A 22,157-nucleotide genomic window follows, 5' to 3' on the forward strand; every position below is an offset into this window, starting at 1 on the left:
ATACTCTCATCTTTTATGAAGCGAACATAAGCATGAAGCTAAAATTCTTGGCCTGGCAAACCAACTATAGAGCAAATTCTGCAGTCCTAAGTATGTTGTACAACGTGTCTTCCAGACTCTCAGACATTTCATCTATTCGTCTTTGAGCAGAGTTGTCACTGAGCGGAATTGCTTGAATATTTTGTCTGGTCTCCAATGCAGAAATGTACTCAGAACCTCTCTTCCTGCCGGCAGAATGAGCTCTTCTCCAATTGTTTGGGGCTTTCTAGATTTAGCAATGAGCAATGAATGCAAACTATCACTATTTCCATCTTTAGTATCTGTTTTTCCCTTTCAGGGTTCTTTTGAAGACCCTGAAAGAACTGCATGGTTACTACAGTTCTTTGCAGGAATGGGACCCACTCTCAGGGTTTCACGACTAGCCGTTATTCCACACATCAAGGGCTCAGCCTAAGAGCTTAGCTTGCCTTCGGAAGGCTGAGATCCTGAGGCTCTGGAGAAGGGTGGATCGAAGGTTGGTGTCCGGGCAGATCGGTGAGTGATGGGAGATGGAATATCTACGGCTGTGTGCCCAGAGACCCAAGAGCTTTGGGCACAGAGCTTGGAAAAAGTGACACAACAGACTTTTAACATCGTAAACCAGCAAGTTGTTTGCTATGTCTTTCCTCTCACTGTGAAATGGAGACACCTCTTTCTCCTTTATTAGGGGGAGAGAAAGCCTGTGGTATGTGGAAGTAGTCTTTGGGGTAACTACAAGTCTGTGTCCTTGCTGTTGCTTTGCTCACGCTTGTGTGCTCAGTGGCTCAGATGCTTTTTTTTGCCGGTGGGGGGAGGGGGCATTGTTGCTTAATGCTGCTTACGTGTGAGGTAAGCACAGAGGAGCTGGGGTGGACTTTGGGGTTCTAACATTAAACTGTCATTCATTCTTTGGGGGCACTCCTCTGTTTTTAGGGATGGTTGCAAAGAAAAAGCATTTCAGGATGTATATTGTGTACATTTCTCTGATATTAAATGTACCATTAAATGTACCTTTGAAACTTTGTTCTGAGGTGCAGGCAAATATGTTTTGAAGTGTTTGCCATTACTGAAAGTTGTCACAAAGTGACTGAAAATAAGACAAGTTCTTGTTTGCTTTATTCTCTTCATGTGTATTCTCTTCAAATAGTCAAGGAGCCTAGATGGCTTCACTGCTTCAATTGAAAAAACTTTTTTCACACAACAGATAGCTGGTTGCTGGTTAGTTGGTTGCTTGGTGCTGATATAAATCCGTTTTTCTGAAACTACACATGATACTGTCTACACTTTTTTGTTTGGTCTGCTTCTGCTATTTTCATTATGGATTAACGATCACAATCAACTGCCTATTGTTCAAGTCCAACCTCAAGTGCTGCAATCAATAAAGGGGAAAATCATGACATCATCATTGCTTAGGTAAAATCCAACTCTCTGACTGAAGGTACATAAAATGGGGCAGAGATACCTTGATTGGGCCATGAGGCTAGCAAAACACAGTCAACACCATTTGAAAGGGCAGATATTTAACATTACCCCATTGAAAGCCACACCCTAATTCACAGGATTTCATCACTGTGGGAATTATACTAGCTAATGCTGTACTATGGTAGTGAATGGCAATAATGCGTGGTCCAGACACTGAAATAACATGATTTCTGCAGTGCAGATTTCTCAAGATATGCCAAGTACAGAAGTGTCACATTGCTTTTTAACAACTATATTGTGCTCTGAGCACAGCCTGAGAGAACAGTGGGTTAGCAAGATATGAAGTGATTATGCAATCACTACACTGTAATCAGTTATGAGGCAATGCTTGCAATAAGTAATTGATTTCTTAAATTAACCCCTCAACTACCCCCTTTGCTACTGAGCGCCCTCCCCCTACTTCCTGGGGGCAATATCTCCCACTTTGAGAACCATTGCTGTAGAATGTCATGGGATCTTTGTATTCACTGACAGATTATTGTTTCCTTGAATGGACATCACCTCTCAGAGAGTAACATTCCCTCCATACTGCACTCCAACGTTGGCCCACAATTCTGTGATGAACTGCCTATAGTCAGACTTGACCTTGAGCTTTCTGGCTATTTCTCACCTGCAGGCGACACCCCTGTAACATCCTGTTCAATAGTTCAATTTCCCTTTTCCCCAACCCATCACCATCTTTGATTTGACATAGGCTGAGCAGAAACCTTCAACTGAACAATGGACTGGTGATAGAACATGATTCAGTACAAGATGTTGTCCTTTGGAAAGTCAAAGCAAGACTTTCACAGTGAATGGTAGGAACCTGCAGAGTGTTGTTGAATAGAGAGGCTCTGGTTCTCTGAAAGTGGCGTCACAGGTACAGAAAGGTGGTGAAGCCAGCTTTTGGCATGTTGGCCTTCATCAGTCTGGGCATTGAATACTAAAAAGTCAGAAGGTCACAGTGCAGCCTTACAAAACTCTGCTGAGGCTGCACTTGCTGTATTGTGTTCAGTTTTGGTAACCCACTATATGAAAGATGCTATTGAACTGGAAAGAATATAGAAAAAATTAACAAGGATGTTGTCAAGATTTGAGAGACTGAGTTATACAGGGAGGTTGGATAGGCTGGGACTTTACTCTTTGGAGTGAAAGACTGAGAGGTGATCTTAGCGGGGTGTATTAAAATAATGAGGGGCATAGATACAGCGAATATACTCAGTCTTTTTCCCCCTAGGTTGGCGAATCAAGATCAAGAGAGCATAGGTTTAAGGTGTGTGGAAGAGATTAACTTAAGGGGCAACTTTTTTTTAAGGACACAATGTGGTGCGGTATGTAGGTGGAATGAGCTACCAGAAGTGGTTGAAGTAAGCATGACAACAACTTCTAAGACAGCAAAACAGGTACATTGATTGGAAAGGTTTAAAAGGTTATGGGCAAAGCATACCTTGGTGGTAACCAGTTGGGCCGAAGGTCTTGTTTGCAAGCTGCATGATTCTATAGATGCAAAATTGCAATAACATACACAATGAAGACTTCTGGTAAGATGGCGATTGCTTAGCTGCTCCGAACTTTTGTTCCGTTACTGTCGCTATCTTTGCACTAAATGTCTCCATTTTTTAAACCTTAGTCGGGAACTTTTTCGGTACCTCTTACTTGCCTGTGAACACCTCTAACTTACAATGTCTAGCAAGAGCTCTAAATCCAGGAGAAAGGAAGCTCCGGCTCTCTCAGACGAGACCCTGGCTGCGCTCGGTCAGCTCCGAGACGAAATTTTAAAGGAATTTAAAATCGCTTTCAAACAGTTGGAGGACAAACTTGATCAAATCAACGACAAGGTGGGCAAACATGCCCAATACTTATCTTGCATCGATTCGACTTCTGAAGATTTAGAAAGTCGTGTTCGATACTTGGAGACTCTCTGTTCCAGCTTGGAGGAAAAGTGTAACAAACTCCTTTTCAAAACGGTGGATCTCGAAAATCTCAGCAGACGCTGCAATCTTAGAATTCTTGGATTGCCAGAGGCCACCGAACAGGGATCAACAGTGAAGTTTTTCGCCGAGTTTCTCTGTGAGATATTCCGGAAAGATTTGCTCCCGAACCCACCTGAACTCGAACGGGCACACCGGGTCCACGTTCCCGCTGGAATTCTGGGCAACCGCCCGCGACCAGTAATCTTGTGCTTCCATCAATACCAGGTAAAACACCGTCTGATCGTAGAGGCACATCGCAGAGGTTCTTTTATTTTCCAGGATACAACCATTCGCTTTGTGGAAGATTTTGCACCCCAGACCTTAAAGATGCGCGCTGAGTTTAAAGGCGCAATGAAAGTGCTTTTTGATCGTGGTTTTAAACCTTCGCTTCGTTCCCCTGCTGATCTACGAATCAAACTTAACACTGGGAAATACAAATGTGTGGCAAGTCTTCCGGCTATCCAGCCATCTTCGGAACCCGATCAGACCTCCTAAAATGGTGGATAAGTAATTCTCGTAGTAAAATTACTTTTTCTGGACTCAGACTTTACTTGAATCATTCAGACATTATTCATCGAAACTCTAAGGGCTGTTGACAATCTCTCCCTGGATTTGGTGTGTGTGAAATCTATCTTTTATTGTTGGACAACTTTATCTACAGAGTTCTACAACTGACTTTAACTTGTTTTGGAGGTTTGAAGTCTTCAGTGAAGGCCTTCCTGTTTGTTGGTTCACAGTTTAATTGCCGATCTATTTTTCCTTCTTTATATATTTATTTATTTTATTATACTTTTTTCTTTTCTTCACCCCCTTTTTTCTAATTTCTGAATTTTTTTCTCTCTTCTCTGTAAATGGTTGATAAATACTTATCTTGAATTTATAATTTTCCCCTTCCTCTCCTTTTTTTAATCCCTTTTTTTTCCCTTTCTCTTACTTTATTCTTCTATAATTTTTTCGCTGGTAGGTTAGTTTTGGTCCTCTTCCGATTTTCTCTGTATTAAGTTTTATATTCCTGCAGAAGGTGTTCTAATCTGTAGTTATGTTTTTTAGTGCAAAAACTAGTTACTATTTATTATAGTATTTACACGGAACTGCTGTTAATGACACAGATCTGGAATTTGGGTTAATTTTTTTGGTAGGGCTAGCTACTTGTTTTGGTAGCCGTCTAGTTTTGTGGGTGGGGTGGGTTTTCTAGTTCCAACATCACTCACTGTATATACTATATCTCTTTATGTATATGTTTTGATTTTACGAATCTATGTTTACTTCTCTGCTCCCAGACTGCTATTGTACTGCTTGACTTTTTATATGCCTTCTGCCTTTTATGCATTAGTAATCGATAATGGCTAGTGCACTTAAATTCATGAGCTGGAATGTAAAGAGATTGAATCACCTTGTTAAAAGGAGAAAGGTATTTTCACATATCAAACAACTCAAAGCTGACATTGCTTTCCTTCAAGAAACTCATATTCTGATAACTCTCTGCTTTTGTCAAAGTGGGCAAGTCAGCATTTTCATTCATCCTTTACCGCTAAAGCTAGGGGAGTCTCCATTCTTATTAACTCAAATATTCCTTTTGAACTCCATAATAAAATATCTGATATAAATGGCCATTTTATTACTATATAACACTAAAGTTGCACTAGCAAACCTGTATGCCCCCAACTTTGATGATGTTAATTTTTTGAACGGTTTTTTTCCTCACTACCAGACTTAAACTCATACTCTCTTATACTGGGTGGTGACTTTAATTGTTGGTTATGCCCCAATTTGGATCGATCGTCCTCTGTTACTAGACCACCTACTAAATCTGCCTTAGCTATCCAATCGTTTCTCTCTAATTATGGTATCTCCGATATATGGTGTTTCCTCCATCCTACGGAGAGAGATTATTCTTTTTTCTCACATGTTCACCATACCTTCACTAGAATTGATTATTTCTTACTCGATAACCAACTTATTCCATTTGCCCACTCTTGTGACTATCAGAGTATACTGATCTCTGACCATGCCCCAATTACTCTCTCTCTGAATTTGCCTGGTCTCCCTCAGAGGAATAAACACTGGCGGTTTGATTCAACTTTACTATCGGATGATGATTTTTTAAAATTTATTAAGGATCAGATAACCTTTTATTTTAACACTAATACATCACCTGAAGTGCCATCCCAGATTGTCTGGGATGCCATGAAAGCATATCTGACGGGGCAAATAATCTCTTACACAGCAAATCTCAACAGAAGATCCCGTGCAGATCGATTAGACCTCATTAACCAGATTAAAGAATTGGATCAAATATATGCCCAAACTAAGAACCCTGAATTATACAAGAAGCACGTTGAACTCCAAACTACATTTAATCTTCTGTCCACTTAGCCTGTCGAACGCCAACTTCTCGAAAGCAAGAGTCGCTTTTACATTCATGGGGATAAGTTTGGTAAATTCCTAGCCAATCAGCTGAGGCGTTCCAAAGCCAAACAACATATTACAAAGATCCGGAAGAAGAACGGAAGCTTTACATCGGATCATTTAGAAATTAATGACGCATTTAAAAATTTTTATTCTCGGCTTTATTCCTCTGAATTTCTGAATGACAATATCTCTGTTGATCAATTTTTACAGAATCTGAATATCCCCTCACTTTCATCTGATTTCAAAGCCAAACTCAATTCGCCTATGTCATTAGAAGAAATATCTACTGCAATTTCTGCACTGTCCTCAGGGAAATCTCCTGGACCTGATGGCTTCCCTGTAGAATTTTATAAATCATTCTCTTCTCTTCTTTCTCCTCAGTTACTTTCAGTATTATCTGACTCGTTTAATTACGGCAAATTGCCACTCTCTTTCAGTGAGGCATCTATTATTCTTCTTTTAAAAAAGGGCAAAGACCCAACAGAGTGTTACTCATATAGGCCGATCTCTCTGCTCAATGTTGATGTAAAGATCTTAGCTAAAGTTTTGGCTCATAGATTAGAAACCATCATTCCCTCCATTATCTCTGATGACCAAACAGCCTTTATTAAAAACCATTTCCCTTTTTTTAACATTCGGCATTTATTTAATATCTTATACTCACCTCCAACTGGGATTCCTGAATGTGTTATTTCCCTCGATGCGGAGAAAGCATTTGATCGTATAGAGTGGAACTACCTTTTTGCAGTTTTAGAAAAATTTTACCTTGGCCAAAGTTTCATCTCTTGGATCCAATTGCTGTACCTGTGTCCTACTGCCTCTGTTTTAACCAATTTTCAGAAATCCCAAGTATTTAATCTCAAACGTGGCACCCGCCAGGGATGCCCCTCAAGTCCCTTTCTCTTTGATTTGGCAATGGAACCTCTGGCGATAGCATTTCGAAACTGCCCTGAATTGACCGGGATTTGGAGAGGGGGTGTTGAGCATAAAGTTTCTCTCTATGCTGATGACTTATTACTCTTTCTCTCAAATCCGTCTACATCCTTACCTCTAATGTTTTCACTTCTTGACCAGTTTAGCCAGATCTCTGGCTATAAACTTAATTTACATAAGAGTGAACTTCTCCCAATTAATAAAGAAGCACAAGAACTAACATTTCATGATCTCCCTTTTAAAGTAGTCCATAATCAATTTACTTATCTTGGAATTACAGTCACAAGGAAGTTTAAAGACCTCTTTCGTGAAAACTTTGCCAACCTTTCCTAAGCTATAAAACAGAGTCTGGTACAATGGTCACCTCTATCTATGTCTTTGGTAGGTCGTATTAATGTTGTTAAAATGTATGTTCTCCCCAAATTTTTATACCTATTTCAATCTATCCCAATTTTTATTCCTAAATCTTTTTTTGATTCCTTAGACTCTATTATTTTGTCATATCTGTGGCAGAATAAGCGCTCTAGAATTAATAAAATCCATCTCCAAAAATCTAAAAAAGAAGGTGGCATGGCTCTACCTAACTTTCATTTATATTATTGGGCAGCTAATATACGTTGTGCTACCTTCTGGTCTTTCTTCCATGGCCAACCCGAGTGCCCTAACTGGGTGGCGATGGAGCTGAGCTCCACCAAAGAATTATCTATCTCTGCACTTCTTGGCTCTGCACTCCCTAGTAGTCTGCCCAGATCAATAGCTAATCCTCTTGTTAGACGCACTTTGCGTATATGGGCTCAGATCAGGAAATGCTATGGTTTCCAGGGGTTTTCCGTTTCCAGCCCTATTGCTCATAATCACCTTTTTTTTTACCTACTACATACGATTCAGCATTCCAGGTTTGGTATAGGAAGGGCATTAGACATTTTGAAGATCTTTTCATTGATAATCGCTTTGCTTCTTTTCAGCAGCTCTCTGTTAAGTTCAATCTGCCCAATGCTCATTTTTTCAGATATCTCCAAATCCGACACTTTATTGCTCCTTTAATTCCTAACTTCCCTGAAATGCCTGCAAAAAATGCTATGGCCCTATTTCTTTCCATGAATCCACTAGGTAAAGGCTTAATATCAATCATCCGAGATAAACTAGCGGCCTTACGATGGACCCCCATGGATAAAATCAAAATGGCCTGGAAGCAGAATTTAAATATCTCCTTATCTGAGGAGAGCTGGGATTCAGTTCTCAAATCGGTTAATTCAACCTCTCTTTGTGCTCGCCACTGCCTTTTACAGTTTAAGATTGTTCATAGAGCCCATATGTCTAAATCTAAACTATCTCGATTCTACCCTAGCGCTTGTCTGCTCTGTGATAAATGCAAGAGGGGCATGGCCTCTCTCATCCATATGTACTGGTTCTGTCCTAGCTTGGAGAAATTCTGGAAAGATGTCTTCACTACGTTATCGTGTATTCTGAATCAGCACCTAGAACCAAACCCCTTAATTGCTCTGTTCGGTTTTTGGGGCGAGACAGATTTATGTCTGGGTCTGACCAAATGCCAAATATTATCCTTTGCCTCTCTTCTGGCTAGACACTTGATCCTCCTCAGATGGAGAGATGCTGCCCCGCCCACTCATGCTCAATGGCTTAACGACATCATGGCCTGTTTGGACCTCGAAAAAATTCATTATTCAGTTCTCAATTCGGATCTAAAGTTCCATAAGGTCTGGGGACCTTTTATCGAGTACTTTCATAACCTTCCTCTTGACTAGGGTTTTTTTTTCTTTTCGGTCCCTTGCTTTCAGCTCCTTTTTTTTCTGGTAGAAGGCATTATTATCCTCTGTTGCTGAGTGTATGCACAGTCTGGGAGCTTGGCTGTCCTGACTTATACTCTCTATATTGTGTCTGAAGTTGCTGTTGTTTGTTCTTGTGTTGTGGGGCTTGGGGAGGACACTAAGCTTACTTGTCTTTAATTTAGGTGCTTTTTTTTTGCTAAATTCTCTTTCTTTGTAGCATATTGTTATTGTATGCTTAATTTTGCACTGTTTTAATGTTCCTCATTGGGATTTGGGGTTTTTAATTTGTAAAATGTTTTGAAAAACTAATAAAATTTTTTTTTAAAAAAACATACACAATGAAGAGGTGCTATGGGATGAGATCTGGTCCAGCCTGATGACAGCCCAGCTCTCCTATGGCCTTCTGTCCCTCTGAAATACTGATTGATGGAGCATGCCAGATGGTAACTGCAGGAGGTTGTGTCAGCACACAGCACACTTATGATACCACAGCTGTGTACTGCAGTCTGCTCTGGTTAGTACATGAAAGGAAAGGCGTGGCTGCATTGCAGAGGGTGCACAGCTGATGCTGCCAAGACTAGAAAATTATAGCTACTAATAAAGATTGGTCAGGCTGAGGCAGTTTCCTTGAAAAAAATGTGTCTGATGAGAGGGTTAAGCAGAGAAGTTGGATCTTCCAGATACAGGTATATTTTTACTACAATCAATTGAAACACCTTGACTGCACACAGTAATCTCCATTTAACTAATTATGAGATTTCTAAAATCAATTGGCTGCACCAGTGATGATTTGATGTGTCATACTAAATGGGGTGAACACTTATGCAGTCAAATATATTTTGTTTTATATTTGTAATTAATTTCAATCACTTTGTAGAGATCTGTTTTCACTTTGACACAAAAGGATCTTTTTCTGTTGATCAGTGTCAAGAAAAGACACATTAAATCCACTTATTCCATGTTGTAAAACAATAAAACATGCAAACTTCCAAGAGGGGGTGAATGTTTTTTATACGCACTGTATTTCATGTATTTAGGAAAGGCCTGTTTCCATCCTATATGACTGACTCTGGGGCCTTGTTATTACAAGCCATGATGAAAAGTTCAGAGAATGTAGACCTAAGTCCTATAATACCAGAATTCAAATTTCTGAACATAAGGAACACAAGAACTCGGAGCAGGAAAAGATGCTCTGCAGTTCAATATGATCAGAGTAGCTTTTAGTACGACTTCCCAAACTCCTAAGTCCTCGGAGTTGCTTAATATGTACAAAGCTGCAGACAGCTGTTTTACCCTTTGTCAGTAACTGACTTTCTCAGTTCTCTTTGCGTTGAGGATTCTAAAAATTCACAATCTTCTGGATGAGGTTTTCACTGTAGTCCTGAATGTGTGTGACCCCTTCCATCTAAGATTTTTTTCTACACACTCAAGCCAATGGGAACATCAGCATAGTCTCTTCCTGGTAAAATCCTGAATTTAAATATAGCATTAAAAAAAATATATATAATCTAGATCAAATGGAGCATGAAGCTGCCAAGTAATCACAAAACCTAATTTATAGTTATATAGCATAGAAACAGTACCTTCAGCCAACTTGTCCAGATCAAACAAGATTTCAGTCTGAATTAGTCCCCTCTGCCTATATTTGGCCCACATCCCTTTTAATCTCGTCTATCTATGCACCTGTCCAAGTACCTTTTAAATGTACCTGTTTCAACAATGTCCTCTGGTGCCTTCTTCCACTTACTTACCTCTGTACAATCACCTTACACTCTCTTATACTCCTGCTTAATCTCTCTCCATAAGCCTCATGGCAATATTCTCATTAATCTCCTCTGAAGCTTAATGGCATCTTCCCTATAGCAGGGTGACCAAAACTGAACATAATATTCCCAATGTCACCTCATCAACATCAAGATCCATCTTTAAATCCTGAAAATCACCTTCACTCTCCAAAACACCACCTATTTGGAGATTTGGAGTCATCTCCAGACTCACGAAGCATACCTCGTACATTGTTGACCAATATCTTTTTAAGGAAGGGAATCTGCTGCAGTAAACATCTCCAGTCTTCTGCCATTTCTTTACTCTGATTTCCATAAAGCAGAAAGTTTTTCACCACTATATTAAAGCAATAAGTAAAGAGTAACAAATGTATTGGGCTGTGACCAATCAACGAGAGGGTGTGTGTAAATAAAGCTCCCTTTTCTGGTTAGCTGACTGGTCCCTTCCACTACCACTCTCACCCTTCTGGGAGAACTGGTCTTAACCCTCAATAATTTCTCCTTTGGCTTCTCCCACTTCCTTCAAACCAAAGGTGTAGACATGGACACTCACAAGGGTCCCAGCTATGCTTGCTTTTTTGTTGGCTATTCAGAACATTCTATGTTCCAAGCCTACACCAGCATCACTCCGCCACTCTTCCTGTGCTACATCGATGACTGCACTGGTGCTGCTTCCTTCATCCATGCTGAGCTCATTCTCATTCCACCCTACCTTCAAATTTATGACACCTGCCTCTTCTTTCTCAATCTCTCTGTCTGCATCTCTGGAAACAGTCTATCGATATCTTTTATAAAGATATTGATTCTCACAGCTACCTGCGCTATACCTCTTCCCACCAGTCACTTTGCCATCCCCTTCTCTCAGTCCCTCTGTGTCCACTGCATCTGCTCTCAGGATGAGGCTTTTCATTTCAGTACTACAGTTCAAAGAAAGGGGGGTTCCCTTCTTCTACCATCAACATTGTCCTCACATGCATCTCTTCTATTTTGTGCATGCCTGCCTTCACCCCATCCTCCTGCTGCCACAAAAAGTAAATATTTCCTCTTGTCCTTACCACTACCATTAGTGCCTGGCACATAATTCTACATAACTTCCACCATCACCAACCAGATTCCATCACCAAGCACCTCCTTCCTTCCTCCCCACTTTCCACACTCACCAAGGGATTCCCTTGCCCACTCATCCCTCCTGGTAGTTATCCTTGCAAGCAGAACAAATACCACACCTGCCCTACACCTCCTCCCTCACTACCATTAAGGGTCCCAAACAGTCTTCCAGGTGGGGCAACACCTTGAGTCTGTTGGGGTCATCTACCGTATCAGGTGCTCCTGATGTGGCCTCCTGTGCATCGGTGAGACCTGACATAGATTGGGAGATCTCTTTGCTAAGCATCTATGCTCCATCTGCCAGAAAAGGCGGGATCTCCTGGTAGCCGCCCATTTCAATTCTGCTTCCCACTCCCACTTTGACACATCAGTCCATGGCTTCCTCTACTGCCATGATGAGGGGGTCGCACTCAGTTCTGAGGAGCAGAATTTTATGTTCTGTCTGGGTAGCCTCCAGCCTGACGGCATGAACATCAACTTCTCAAACTTCCAGTAATTGTCCCCCGCCCCACCCCCTCCTTCACCATTTCCCATTCTTGTTTCCCTCTTTCACCCTTCTTACCTGCCCACCGCTTCCCTCTGGTGCTCCTCCTCCTCTTTCTTCCATGGTCTCCTGTCCTCTCCTCTCCTCTGTCCCCTTTCTCCAGCCCTTTATCTCCTTCACCAATCAACTCACCAGATCTACTTAACTCCCCTCCCCCAGTTTCACCTATCACCCACACCTTGAACTTCTTCCTACCCTCTGCCCACTATCTAACTCTGACTTCTCTTTCTTTCCAGTCCTGATGAAGAGTCTCAGCTCAAAAGCTCAACTGTTTACCTTTTCCATAGATGCTGCCTGGCCTGCTGAGTTCTTCCAGCATTTTGTGTGTGTTGCTGGTGATTAGTGATGTTGTGGTTTGTGCTGGACAGCTTCTATTTTACATTAAATGTCAATGATTTGGATGATGGAGTTGATGGCTTTGTTGCAAAAGTTGCAGACAATATGAAGATAGATGGAGGGGCAGGTAGTTTTGAGGAAGTAAAGAGGCTACAGAAGAACTTAGGTTAGCAGAAGGGGCAAAGAAATGGCAGATGGAATACATGTTGGGAAATGTATGGTCGTGCACTTGGTAGAAGAAATGAAAGGGTTGACTTTTTTTATATGGAGAGAAAATTCAAAAATCTAAAGTGCAAAGGGACTTGGGAGTCCTTATGCAGGATTCCCTGAAGGTTGAGTCTGTGGTGAGGAAGGCAAATGTAATGTTAGCATTCACTCTGAGAGGACTAGGATATAAAAGAAAGGATGCGATGTTGAGGCTTTATAAGCACTGGTGAGGCCTTACTTGGAGAAATGTGAACAGTTTTAGGCCCCTTATCTAAGAAAGTATGTGCTGACACTGCACAGGGTTCAAAGGAAAATGATTCTGGGATTGAAAGGCTTGTCATATGCAGAGTGTTTGATGGCTCTGAGCCTGTATAATTCAGAAGAATGAGGGGTGATCTCATTGAAACCTATTGAAAGGTGAAAGGCCTCAATACAGTGGATGTGGAGAGAATGTTTCCTATGATGGGACAGTCTAAGACCAGTGGACACAGCCTCAGAATAGAGGGGCGTCCTTTTAGAACGGAAATGAAGAGGGGTTTCTTTAGCCAGAGAATGGTGAATTAGTGGAATTCATTGCCAAAGGCGGCTAAGGAGGCCAAGTCTTCATGTATACCTAAGGTAGAGGTTGACAGATTCTTATTAGTCAGGGTATGAAGGGAAATGGGGAGAAGGCAAGAGGCTGGAGCTGAGAGTGAAAATGGCAGAGCAGACTCGATGAGCCAAATGGCATAACTCTGTTCCTCTATCTTATGGTCGAATACTAACTTCATCATGGTAATAAAACAAAACTAGCTAGTAACTGTGCAAGTTCAAAAAACATACAAGATCCATTTAAAGAGAAACTGAGCCCAAGAAAAATTTCAGTTCAATCGCAAGCTTACTGTGTATGAGAGTCAGTTACTGTAGATCAGAAATCAAATGATTAGCTGCTCATCCCCTCCCCCAACTCTGCCGCCTGCCTGAAACCAGCCAGGGCTTTGCATCTCCACACAGCCCATTTCTCAAAACTGCTGAGCCATCAGTGGATATTAAAAAAGCACAGCTTAAAGGAATTCCTCTGGCACAGGATTGAAAGTGGGACAAGGATGAATTCTGACACTGGGGCTTTGACCCAAAATTTCAACACTGTTCTTTTCACAGATGCTGTCTGACTTACTGAGTACTTCTAGCATTTTGTGTTTTTACTTCAGATTTCCAGTATCTACAGTATATATATTTTTTAATTTTCATTTTCAGTCTATTATAAAAGTTCTATTTTCATTATCATTCCACAATGGGAGCTGAAGCCAGTTATATTATTTGGCAGATTAGTAGAACCTAACATAAATGATAATTTCCTCTTTACTAACCTCCATTTAAGTCACCTGCCTCTTTTCAAATCCCACTTTAAAGGGGTTGCGACAACATCCTCCAACAATATTTCAGTAAGACTCTTTCTCAATCACCCAGACCCAGCCTTTTACTGCAAATAATTCCTCTTTATTTCTTACCTTGTTTGCTCCTTCCGCTGGCCAATCAGTTGAATAAGTTCCTTGTCAAAGTATTCTTCTTCTTTACCATCATCCTTGCGGTTCTCTTCACCCTCCTGGGTCTCCACATTCTCTTTATGATGCTGGCTGGAGATGTGCTTGGCATAAGCCGACAGACCCACCACAGTCACTCTGCAAACTCGGCATTCATGCTTGCAGTCCCTATTGAAACAGGGAAATGGTGGAGTTTGTACTGTGCTGACAGGCATTTTAGAGGGGGCTCATGTTCAGCAGGGAAAGGGAGAGGGAAGTGCAGGTGTTCAGGGGGTGGTTACACCATCCCCGGTTCCTTTAACTTAACATTTATTGGCGATGGCTGTGGCAGCCCATGTTTCTGCCACCTTCCCCTGCCTTGAGGTCAGTGCACTCACTCAACTGTGAACAGAGAAGTGAAAGCCACCTCAGACCCAAACACATGCTTCAGAGGCAATCACAACGGATAATGTTAAGTCAGGTGGTGTGTGGCAGCCCTGGCAACAACTTCCTTATTTAATCACATCTCCTGCTAATTCTGACAACAGGGAGTTGCCACCAATTGCAGGCCTGTAACAGCCAGCCCAGTTTAGCAGAGCTGATCGGAATCTCAAAAGGGTGGATCTTATGACAGCTGTCAGGATGTGCTCCATGAAACACTGCTTTATTTGGAGACACGACAGCTTTCATTTTCTCTTGCTGATCTTATACACTATAACATCAGTTGTTGCAGAGTTAACTTAACATCTGTTGCATCCCATGTGTTTCCCTCCATAAAGAGCTCACTTGTGCTGCCTTAAGTGGTTTACAGGGATACCATTCATGGGAATTCTACATGGAAAATAGCTGACAGCTCAGATTATATTGGCAAATCCAAATATTCCTCTTTCAACAAGAATAAGTTATATTTGATGAATCTACTGGAGTGCTTTGAGATGTAACTAACAGAATAGATGAGTGGGAACATGTTGCTTTTGGAGTTATCAAAAATCTGGCAGGCCCCACTAAATTCTGCAGTGGGCACAAGCCATTGCTCTTCACGCTGGCTGACTGGTTCAGAGGTCCCAACTGAACCAAGAATCTGGATGAGAGGTTAGAGCTTAAAATATCCAAGTTGTTTAAAAAACACAAAACAAACACAGGAATTTGATAAACACGAGATATTCTGCAGATGCTGTAAATGAATAAACAGAATTTCTCTCAATAAAAATAAATAATAGAACCTCCATGTCCATTTTCTAAAACCCAACCAATTGCTTTCGATACCCCTGCTATAGGAAAAAAGGTCTCTTACCACCTACACTATCTATGCCTCTCATAATCTTGTATCCCTCAGTCAGATTTCACCCTCAATTGCACCTACTCAAAGGAAAACATACCCAAATTGCCCAGTGTCCCCCTGTAACTGAAAGACTCCATCCCAAGTCAAATCCTGAGGAATCTCCTCTGCACTCTCTGCAGTACAATCACATCCTTCTGATAGTGTGGTGACCAGAACTGTACACAGTGTTCCAACAGCAGCCAAACCAATAGTTTACAACTCCACACTCCTATAATTTTATCTGCCCTATCCCCAGTTCACCAATAAGTTGCCACCTTCAGGAATACCTGGATTTGCACACCGTGATCCCTCTGTTCCTCAATAATCTGCAGAACCCCATCTCTATTACTACTCTCAATATGCATCACCTTGCACCTACCAGTAAAACCATTCCTTTTGCCATTTCTTACACATTTTCCTAAACGAGCAGTTTCACCTCTTCAGCATCTAACCTGTAGCACCCGAGCTCCCAACACACTAGACCACTAAGATGAGGAATGACTGCTGTTCTATTCTGCCTGCATACAGGCAGAGCTTTCCCCAATCAGAACCCTGGATGAATCATGAGATCCACAATCTGCGGAGGGCCACTTTGAAGGCATTCAAGTCTAGTGACCAAGAAAGTTACAAGAGGTAATTTTCCTGAAATACATCTCACGACTGAAGTGGAAATTCCAGTCTAAACTTGAATCAACAAAGGGTGCTCGACAGTTCTGGCAGTGCTTGGATACTAAACCCTCTTATGAAGTAAAATCAAGAAACATAGGCAACAACAGGGCTTCGCTTTCAGATGAGCTCTATGACTTCTATGCTCACTTGGACTATCAAAACTTGAAGGGACCAGCACAAACTCCCACAGCCCCTAATGATCCTGTGGTAAACTCACAAAAAGCATCCGGCCCAAACATGGTACTAAAGCCCTGTGCTGAACAACTGGCTAGAGTGGTCACTAAGATCTTTAACTGCTCGCTTCGGCAGTCTGAGGTATCTATTTGCTTCAGGCAGGCTTCACATACACCAGTGTCTAAGAAAAAAGTGGTAACCTGCCTCCATGATCATCATCACGTAGCACTTGCATAGACAGTGAATTATTCTGAGAAGCTGCTGATGAAACACATCAACCCATGCATGAGAAGTGACTTGGATCTGCTCCAATTTGGCTTCTTGTGCAACAAGTTCACAACAGATTCCACCTCACTCCCTGGTGGCTCTTCCCTCAACCCTGGAACTTCTGGACAGCGAAGATACATAAATCAGGATGCTCTTTATCGACTACAACTCAGCATTCAATACCATCATTCCCTCAAAATCAATAAGCCACAAGATCCTGGTCTCGGTACCTCCCCGTGCAACTGGATCCTCTAGTTCCTCACTTGCATACCTCAGACATTTCGAATTAGCAACATCTCCATAATCTCCACCAGCACAGGAACACCACAGGGATGTGTGCTTAGCCCCCTGCTCTACTCACCTTACATTTATGACTGTGTGGCTAAGCCATGTAGCAATGCCATGTTCAAGTTCAAGTTTGATGATGACACCACTGTAGTTGGCCAAATCAAAGCATATAGACAGGTGACTGAAAATCTGGCTGAGAGTTGCCACAACTACTTACTCAATGTTAGCAAGGCCAAGAAGCTGGTTTTTGATTTCAGGAGGAGGAAACCAGAGGTCCACGAACCAGTACTCATTGGAGGATCAGAGGAGGAGAGTTAGCATTCAACTCTGAATTAATCACTATAATCATTTCAAAGAACTTCTCCTGGGCTCAGCACACAAGTGCAATTACGAAGTGCTTCTACTTCCTTAGCAGTTTGCTGAGATTCAGCATGACATGTAAAACTTTGACAAACTTCTATGGATCTGTGGTGGAAAATATATCATATAACCATTTAACAATTACAGCACAGAAACAGGCCATCTCGGCCCTTCAAGTCCGTGCCGAACGCTTACTCTCACCTAGTCCCACTGTCCCGCACTCAGCCCATAACCCTCCATTCCTTTCCTGTCCATAAAACTATCCAATTTTACTTTGAATGACAATACCAAACCTGCCTCTACCACTTCTACTGGAAGCTCGTTCCACACAGCTACCACTCTCTGACTAAAGAAGTTTCCCCTCATGTTACCCTTAAACTTTTGCCCCCTAACTCTCAAATCATGTCCTCTTCTTTGAATCTCCCCTACTCTCAACTCTATCTAACCCCTCATTATTTTAAATATCTCTATCAAGTCCCCCCTCAACCTTCTACGCTCCAAAGAATAAAGACCTAACTTGTTCAGTCTTTCCCTGTAACTTAGGTGCTGAAACCCAGGTAACATTCTAGTAAATCTTCTCTGTACTCTATTTTGTTGATATCTTTCCTATAATTCAGTGACCAGAACTGTACACAATACTCCAAATTCTGCCTTACCAATGCCTTGTACAATTTTGACATTACATCCCAACTCCTAAACTCAATGCTCTGATTTATAAAGGCCAACATACCAAAAGCTTTCTTCACCACCCTATCCACATGAGATTCCACCTTCAGGGAACTATGCACCATTATTCCCAGATCACTCTCTTCTACTGCATTCTTCAATGCCCTACCATTTACCATGTATGCCCTATTTGGATTATTCCTACCAAAATGTAGCACCTCACACTTACCAACATTAAACTCCATCTGCCAACGTTCAGCCCACTCTTCTAACTGGATTAAATCTCTCTGCAAACTTTGAAAACCTACTTCGTTATCCACAACGCCACCTACCTGAGTATCATTTGCATACTTACTAATCCAATTTACCACCCCATCATCTAGATCATTAATGTATATGACAAACAACATTGGACCCAATACAGATCCCTGAGGCACACCACTAGTCACCGGCCTCCAACCTGACAAACAGTTATCCACCACTACTCTCTGGCATCTCCCATCCAGCCACAGTTGAATCCATTTTACTACTTCAATATTAGTACCTAATGATTGAACCCTCCTAACTAACCTTCCGTGCGGAACCTTGTCAAAGGCATGAAGTCCATATAGACAACATCCACTGCTTTACCCTCGTCAACTTTCCTTGTAAACTTTTCAAAAAATTCAATAAGATTTGTCAAACATGACCTTCCATGCACAAATCCAAGCTGACTGTTCCTAATCAGACCCTGTCTATCCAGGTTATATACCATCTCTAAGAATACTTTCCATTAATTTACTCACCAGTGACATCAAACTGACAGGCCTAAAATTGCTAGGTTTATTCTCGGAACCCTTTATAAACAATGGAACCACATGAGCAATATGCCAATCCTCCGGCACCATCCCCGTTTCTAATGATATTTGAAATATTTCTGTCAGAGCCCCTGCTATTTCTACAGTAACCTCCCTCAAGGTCCTAAGGAATATCCTGTCAGGACCTGGAGATTTATCCACTTTTATATTCCTCAAAAGCACCAGTACTTCCTCCTCTTTAATCATCATAGTTTCCATAACTTCCCTACTTGTTACCCTTACCTTACAATTCAATAGCCTTCTCCTTAGTGAATACCGAAGAAAAGAAATAGTTCAAAATCTCCCCCATCTCTTCCGGCTCCACATATAGTTGTCCACTCTGATTCTCTAAGGGACTAATTTTATCCCTCACTATCCTTTCATTATTAATATAACTGTAAAAACCCTTTGGATTTATTTTCACCTTACTTGCCAAAGCAACCTTGCAAAGGAATCTTCTTTTAGCTTTTCTAATTTCTTTCTTAAGATTCTTCTTACATTCTTTATATTCCTCGAGCACCTCATTTACTCCATGCTGCCTATATTTATTGTAGATTTCTCTCTCTTTTTCCTAACCAAGTTTCCAATATCCCTTGAAAACCATGGCTCTCTCAAACTTTTAACTTTTCTTTTCAACCTAACAGGAACATAAAGATTCTGTACCCTCAAAATTTCACCTTTAAATGACCGCCATTTCTCTATTACATCCTTCCCATAAAACAAATCGTCCCAATCCACTCCTTCTAAATCCCTTTCGCATCTCCTCAAAGTTAGCCTTTCTCCAATCAAAAATCTCAACCCTGGGTCCAGTCCTATCCTTCTCCATAACTATATTGAAGCTATATCAGGCTGCATCATCCTGATATGGAAACACCAATATCCTTGAATCGAAAATCCTACAGAAGTAGTGGATACAACCCAGTCCATCACGGGTAGAGCACTCCCCACCACTGAGCATGTCTACATGGAGTGCTAACACAGGAAAGCTGCATCTGTTATCAGGAACCACCCAACACCCCCCCCCCATCCCCGATCCTGCTCTCTTCTGCTGCTGCTACCACGAAGGTGGCACAGGAGCCTCGGGACTCACGCCACCAAGTTCAGGAACAATTATTACCCCTCAACATCAGGCTCCTGAACCAGAGGGCAAAACCTCACTCAATTTCACTTGCCCACCACTGAAATGTTCCCACAACCCGTGGATTCACTTTCAAGGACTCTTCAATTCATGCTCTCTATATTTACAGACTGGCCTAATCTCAAAAAATAATGAGCCCGCCTACAGAGAAGAAGTCATCACCCTGACGTCAAGAAAACAACCTCTCCCTCAATGTCGCAAAAACAAAGGAGCTGTTTGTGGACTACAGGAGGAATAGAGACAGGGTAACCCCTATAGACATCAATGGATCTGGGGTTGGGAGGATGAACAGCTTTAAGTTCCTCGGCATACACATCACCAGGTCACATGGTCTGTACATACTGGCAGTGTGGTGAAAAAGGCACAGCAGTGCTTCTTTCACCTCAGACGGTTGAAGAATTATGGTATGGGCCCCCAAATTCTAAGAACTTTCTATAGGGGCACAAATTGAGAGCACCCTAACTGACTGCATCACTGCGTGGTATGGGAATTGTACTTCCCTCAATTGCAGGACACTGCAGAGTGTGGCACAGACAGCCAGCACATCTGTAGATGTGAACTTCCCATTATTCAGGACATTTACAAAGACAGGTGTGCAGCAGCATAAAAGCCAGGACCAACAGGCTCCAAGACAGCTTCCTCCACCAGCCATCAGACTGATTATTTCATGCTGTTACAATTATATTTGTTGACTGTCCTGTTGTACGTATTATTTATCATAAATTACTATAAATTGCACCTTGCACATTTAGGCGGAGACATAACACAAACATTTTTACTCCTCATGTTTATGAAGGATGTAAGAAATAAAGTCAATTCAATTATTGCTTATTTATTTATTATTATTTATTTCTTTTTGTATTTGCACAGTTTGATGCCTTCAGCACACGAGTTGAATGTCCAAGCTGCTGCGGTCTTTTACTGATTCTATTGTGATCATTATTCTATTATGGATTCATTGAAAATGCCCGCAAGAAAATTAATCTCCAGATTGGATATGGTGATATACATGCACTTAGATAATAAACGTACTTCTTGAACTTTTAGCCTAAATGCTATCCTCTTCACTAACAGCACAATATTTAAGTCATCAAACAATTAATAACTATATCCCCTATACAAACACGCAAACCCTTAATTTGCTGAATGTGTATCACAGACAATAAGGGCCCCAGCACCTATCTCAGAGATACACAACTGATCAGGGGCATCTAATCACAAAAGCAACTCTCCACCATTGCTCAGACACCATAATCCAAATCAATTTTGGATCCAATTTGCCAACTTTCTCTGGGATCTTAAGGGTTCTTCCCACATTCATCCAAGGAATGTGGGCTTTGCAGGCTAATTGCTCATTGAATAACAGGTAGTATGAAGCTATTACAGCTGAGGGCGTTGGAGTTCAGAGTTCAATTCTGTTGTCCTCTGCAAGCAAGTTTGTATGATCCTTCCTATGTACATGTGGGTTTCCTCCAAGTGCTCCAGTTTCCTCCTGCAGTCCAAAGACGTACCAATAAGTAGGTCATTGCAAAATGCTGGGTGGTGTGCCTCAAAAGGCCAAAAGGGCCTGTTCTGCACCATTTCTTAAATATTTAAAAAATACTAATTGCTCTTGAGAAGGCTGCCATCTTGCACCACTGCAGGCTTTGAAGTGTGGGTATACTCACAACGCTGTTAAAGAGGGAGTTTCACAATTGACTCAGTGATGGTGAAGGAACCTTTGGAACTTGTGTCCCAATTGGGAACAAGTCAAGGGTAGCAAACAGTTAGCTGAAGGAACTGAGCGGATCAGCAGAATCTGTGATGTTGGGTGGAGGAACTGTTCACAAAATCCTGTATCAGGACAAATTTATAGGGACTTCATCTTTACTCAAGTCCAAGTAGGATCATAATCAGGATGGTAAAATAGGCCAAAGTTAGATGTCACCCAGTTACAAAAGATACCTCAGGAAGCAGCCAAATGAGGTTTTCCAGACAGTTCTCAAAGGATGGATCAGAGCAATCAAAAACAACACAGACAAACTGCAGGAGGAACTCAGTAGGCCAGGCAGCATCTATGGAAAAGAGTAAACAGTTGGCATTTTGGGCCAAGACCCTTCATCAGAAAAGGGAAAAAAGACTAGAAGTTAGAGCAGGAATGTGGGTGGGGGAGGAGAGGAGGAAGTGCAGGGTGGTAGATGACAGGTGAAGGGGAAGAGGGGAAGGGGTGATGTAAAGAGCTGGGAAACAATCAGATGAAAGAGATAAAGGGTTGGAAAAGGGGGGATCTGATAGGAGAGGATACATGGAAGAAAGGGAAGAGGAAGACCACCAGCAGGGAGGTGATGGGCAAGTATGAAGATAAGGTGAGAGAGGGAATGGGAATAGGCAT

At 41.6% G+C, this 22,157-nt stretch overlaps 1 protein-coding gene across 5 annotated transcripts in view; it reads right to left on the reverse strand.

The window, feature by feature from the left end:
• Positions 1–22,157, reverse strand: part of znf106a (zinc finger protein 106a) — a 133,188-nt gene that overhangs the window by 59,484 nt on the left and 51,547 nt on the right. For all 5 annotated transcript variants that reach the window (XM_059951491.1, XM_059951501.1, XM_059951522.1 and 2 more), the window contains one exon: positions 14,056–14,256. In XM_059951491.1, the coding sequence (XP_059807474.1) occupies positions 14,056–14,256 (201 nt within the window). The remainder of the gene's footprint in view (positions 1–14,055; positions 14,257–22,157) is intronic.

Source organism: Hypanus sabinus, chromosome 2 (genome assembly GCF_030144855.1).
Source record: "Hypanus sabinus isolate sHypSab1 chromosome 2, sHypSab1.hap1, whole genome shotgun sequence".
NCBI lineage: Eukaryota > Metazoa > Chordata > Chondrichthyes > Myliobatiformes > Dasyatidae > Hypanus > Hypanus sabinus.